Source organism: Dermacentor andersoni, chromosome 3, assembly GCF_023375885.2.
Source record: "Dermacentor andersoni chromosome 3, qqDerAnde1_hic_scaffold, whole genome shotgun sequence".
NCBI lineage: Eukaryota > Metazoa > Arthropoda > Arachnida > Ixodida > Ixodidae > Dermacentor > Dermacentor andersoni.
The window spans coordinates 115,236,747-115,241,634 of record NC_092816.1 but is presented as its reverse complement, the minus strand read 5'-3'; the positions used below and the strand labels follow the sequence as shown (position 1 = coordinate 115,241,634).

General features: G+C 51.3%; 1 protein-coding gene across 1 annotated transcript in view; it reads right to left on the bottom strand.

The window, feature by feature from the left end:
• Nucleotides 1–2,551: 2,551 nt before the first annotated feature.
• The window catches only part of LOC126538322 (phospholipid-transporting ATPase ABCA3-like), a 29,236-nt gene continuing 26,899 nt past the window's right edge, over nucleotides 2,552–4,888 (bottom strand). The window contains exons 11-12 of the mRNA XM_072286881.1: nucleotides 3,848–4,190; nucleotides 2,552–2,713 (exon numbers count right to left, since the gene is read on the bottom strand). Of these exons, the coding sequence (XP_072142982.1) occupies nucleotides 2,552–2,713; nucleotides 3,848–4,190 (505 nt within the window). The remainder of the gene's footprint in view (nucleotides 2,714–3,847; nucleotides 4,191–4,888) is intronic.

The window sequence follows — 4,888 nt, the reverse complement described above, 5'->3', positions numbered from 1 at the left end:
ACTTTTCGTGGTAGATAAACACAATGAGAGCTGCGACAGAAGACATGAAACCTGCATGAAATAAACTCATTCACACCGCCATTTGAGCAGCGAGAGACTGGCCCAAGACGGTGGCCTTCCGACGAAAGCGATAATTTGCGGCTATATATATACGCGACCGGGCGCTTTGCGACCACCTTGGTAGCGTGACCACTGCGAGTAGTCAGTGTGAATGAGTTCTAATAGTTATCGGTGACAGGGCCTCTTGCCTGGTACTTCATCCTATACGTAGCTGATGGTCAGAATTAATGTACAGTTCGCAATTACCCCTTCCCTCATTGCAGCTACAGTTTGAGCTCGCCTTAGTGCACAGTACCATTTAGTTTTACAGCATCAAAAGTAGAGGTGTTAGCCGTGCGCAAACCAGCACTTCTAATGGTGTCAGAACTTTTGCTGTGATGGGGTCGTCTATGAGCTAGAAGGGCTCTGCTACACATCTCTATGTGAAGCCCTTTTTTAGCAGGTCCTCACTCGCTTTCGCTACCTATGCCGCGTAAAGATGAGTGAAAGGACGCATCATCCCCCAGGTCCCTTCGAGCGGCGGGGTCAAGCGGTCCCTCAGACATAGGCGGAGACAAATCATGTTTCCTTCGAGTGAGACTATCGCGGAATGTTCATCGATCCCATCATCGATTGTCTTGTTCTACGCTCCAAAGCGACGTAAAGGCTCTCTCTCCCCGGCAGCCCCGTGGCTGGTGTAGCGGTGTTGTGCTCGAGCTCACGGTTTCGACCTCACGCGATGCGGCCACATTTCTTGGGAACCGCAATGAAAAACAAAAACGCTCGTGTGCATATATTTAGGTGCACGTTTCTTATTTTTGACCCAGGTGGTAAAAATAACCTCGAGTTCAGCACTTCGGCGTGCCTCATAACCTGATTGGGGATGTTACACGTAAAACTCCCCAAACACAATTTATTTTAAAGGGGAGGCTCTCGGCACGTGGTGCACCGGCCCATATTAAAAGTGGTCGAACAACGGGTGTCGCTATGCTCCGACAAATTTTCCACAACAAGACTTGTCCGCGTCAGCGCAGCGACTACTTTCATTAGCAGTGGTCGAGATTGACGTTCTGAAGACAGGTACCTTTCGCACGCTCAGTTATGACATAGTGCATGTTGAACCCCGTAAATTAGAATAGGCGTGGTGACAAGAAAGTACCACTGGTATTTGCATTCATGCTGACGTCATGCCACGCATTGTAATGAGTGCGTAGCTCCACCATTTTGGTGCCGCTTCTTGTTAGTTTTAAATGTGTAACTCCTGAGATATGTTTCTTTTTCAAATATGTTGGCGCAGTGTATAGACCAAAGCGTGACAAACTGACCAACCAATGGGATCACCCAGCTTGATGGTTCATAACAGCGGCTTTGTAGTCCGCGTAGAAACAAAGAACGTCGATTGTGCCAATGTATGCTTCGTTCTCGTTTTGTATAACTACCCCATCATGTTGCGAACCAATGAGCGCATTCTTGCAGGATAGTGAAATCCTGCCTATACTTCTCGGGGAAAATGTCAGGGCTACTCATCGACCCTTTGTGGAATATCGTAACCCGGAAATCTGTAATCCGACGGCACACTCGCACTATAAAGTCCATTGTGTCTGCTGTCTTCCTCGCCATCTTACTCGCGCGGAGGCAGTCTTGCTCCGAAAAATTCAGGCTGGGGCGACCTTTATACATTCCGTAATATGGGCCTGGGGCCAAAGTCATGAGGACCCCGTATTCCCTCGCTCTCCCCTAGCATCTGCAGAGGATGCTTGCCATCATCTGCGGCTGCATCCAGTGACAAAGATCACAAGAGTTAAAATGTTTAGAGACGCCGGCATATGGGCAATCCATTTGGCAGTCATGAACCATAACTCGCACAGGTCACTCATCAGGTTCTTTACGAAGAACTGCGCGCACTGGTTTAACTATAGCTCGCTGTACGACAGCCCATGCAGCAGTTCCGCCCTAAGGCCGAAGCATTGAAAGCAATAGCAAGGTTTAGCATTGCGCTTGGACTCCTCGGACGGCAATCTGACTATACGCGGGTGGGACATGTTGAAGCGTCACCGCGCGCAAGGCGACTCCTATAGGCTAGAGGGTAGAAGGGACCGCACCTTGGCAGCTACCACGCGTTTCACAGCACTGGCGTGAGTAAGAGCGCCCCCAGTGGCATTGCAGGCGTCGCACATTGATGGTGCAGAACATGAGGTGAAAGATGTATAAAAAAGGGTTAAACATATCTCTGTGTATGAGATCAACGGAAAACCGTAGACGTTAGTCAGCGCTAAGGGAAATAGTAGATAACGCTAGCTAGACGTTTACTGCCCGTTCCACGGGGAGCAGTGCATAAACACAGCAGCTGAACAAGAACGCTATACTGTGCTTATATCGGCGTGCGCACTGTGCCCATGGCAGCAGCAGCAGGCACAAATATGGCCTGGCTCCACCACCGAGCTTATTGAATGGAGCGCTGATGGTGGTGGTGGTGGTGGTAAACATTTATTGTTTGAGCCTCTTTACAACATTACTTGTGAGGGGGCTCAGGAGCGCGTAGGGTGTCCGGGAGTTTGTGGCCCTCGGCGACCCTCAGAGCCCAGTCCACCAGCCGTATTTGGTCGGCTGGGTTGGAGCTAGACACCGCGGTCTCCCATCCCTCTACGTCGGTGAGTTGCCACTCAGAGGGTGGCTGGAGCTCAGGGCATAAGAACATAATGTGATGGAAGTTAGCTCTAGGTGCGCCGCAGAGCGTACATTCCTGTTTATATAGGCCTGGATGAACCAGGGCGAGAAAAGCTGGAGAAAGAAAAGTTTGTGCCTGAAGCTGGCGCCAGGTACTTTGTTGGAATTTTGTTAAGGATTTATCTGGGGGAGGGTATCTCAACCGCATTTCGCGGTAGTGGAGGGTGATCTCGTGATATTCGACCAATCGGTCTCTGGCGTTATCCAGGTCATCGGACGGCGTGGCTCGGTTGACGGCTACTCGAGCGATAGAATGGGCCATCTCATTGCCTGGATGGCCTGCGTGCGCGGGCACCCAGATGAGCTTAATTGGTCTGAGGGGGGTCTGATGATTGAGAATTTTCAGTGCCGGGTCATGAACTCGGCCTTTCGAGTAGTTGCGGATTGCAGTTTTGGAATCACTAAGGATAACCTCGGCAGCGGTGGTTGAGATGGCCAGCGCTATGGCAGCCTCCTCCGCCTCTATGGACGTGCGCGCGTGTATTGTGGCAGCTGTGATGTAACCAAGTTGATGGGACACTGCACTTACGGCATAGGCTGGTTTCTGTGGGTAACTAGCGGCGTCGACACACACAGTGAGGTGGTCGTGTTCGTGTTGTTTGTAGAGGGCTTTTGCCCTGCTCTGCCTGCGTGCCTCGTGATGCACGGGGTGCATGTTTTTAGGCAGGGGGAGAATAGTGATGCAGTTTTGTATGTCCGATGGTAAAGGACATGTCTGATGGGCCTTGGAAGTGGGGATTAGCCCTAGTTTGTCCAGGATGTGCCGACCTGTGGTGGTAGAGGACAACCTCTCAATTTGGGCGGTGCGATGGGCTTCCGTGAGCTCATCAAATGTGTTATGTACCCCCATGCGAAGGAGGCGCTCGTTTGGCGTGTGCCTGGGGAGGTTAAGTGCGGTCTTATACGCTTGACGTATAAGGGCATCCACTTTTTCCGTTTCCGTCCGGTTGAGATGTAGGTATGGGAGCGAGTATAGTACTCTGCTTATGACAAAAGCCTGCACTAACTTTCTCAAGTCATGCTCTCTCATCCCATTGTGTCTATTGGCTATCCGCTTAATGAGGCGCATAGTGTGGTGTACTGTGGTGGTGAGTTTGTTCAAGGTCGCCGTATGTCTGCCGTTGTTCTGCATGACCATGCCAAGCACTCGTAGCTGTGTGACCTCTGGAATGGAATACGTCTTCATGTGGATACGGATGCTGGGGTTTGGAGTTGGGTCTGTGCGACTCTTGGGGGGGTGAAGAACAAGAAGTTCCGACTTGGTCGGGGAGCATGCGAGACCTATTGCCATAGCCCGCTCCACCACCACATCGGCCCCTGCTTGTAAGGTCGCCTCCATGTCGCCTATGCTGCCTGTAGTGGTCCACAAGGTAATATCATCTGCATACAGGGAGTGCGAGAGGTTGGGAATATTTGCCAGGTCTCTGGCCATGGGAATGAGAGTAAGGTTGAAGAGGAGTGGCGAGAGCACTGACCCTTGCGGTGTGCCTCTGCTACCCAGTTGGACCTTGTCTATTGTCAGTTCTCCCACAGTAAGGACCGCAGTCCTGGCCTGTAGGAAAGCTGTGACATAGGCGTGAGTTCTCCCGCCTACGTGTAGATCGGATAAGGCGTTCAGCACTGCGGTATGTTCCACATTGTCAAAGGCCTTGGTCAGGTCGAGTGCTAGTATGGCTCTTGTGCGTTTGACATGCCGGGGGTGTAGGACTTCTTCAGAGAGCTGAAGCATGACGTCTTGCGTGGATAGATGCCCGCGGAAGCCAATCATTGTGTGAGGGAAGAGATCATGTGTTTGCATATGCTGTTGGAGTCTTTCTAGTATGACATGTTCGAAGAGCTTACCTAGACATGAAGTGAGTGAAATCGGACGTAGGTTTTTTAGATCTAGCGGTTTGCCTGGCTTGGGAATAAAGGTTATCTTTGCATGGGTTGATGGTGGGCCTACTTCGCTTTTTATGCTGTTTAAGCGAAACGCGCTGTGCGTCTCGGGAGACCCTCTAAACCACCGCGCGCCTGCCGCGCATGCGCCCTCGCTATTCGGTCAAAGGCGGCGTCCACGATGTTTTACAGCGAAGCTGTTTACCTCTACCAACCGGTGATTCTTTCGTGACGGTCCACAGAA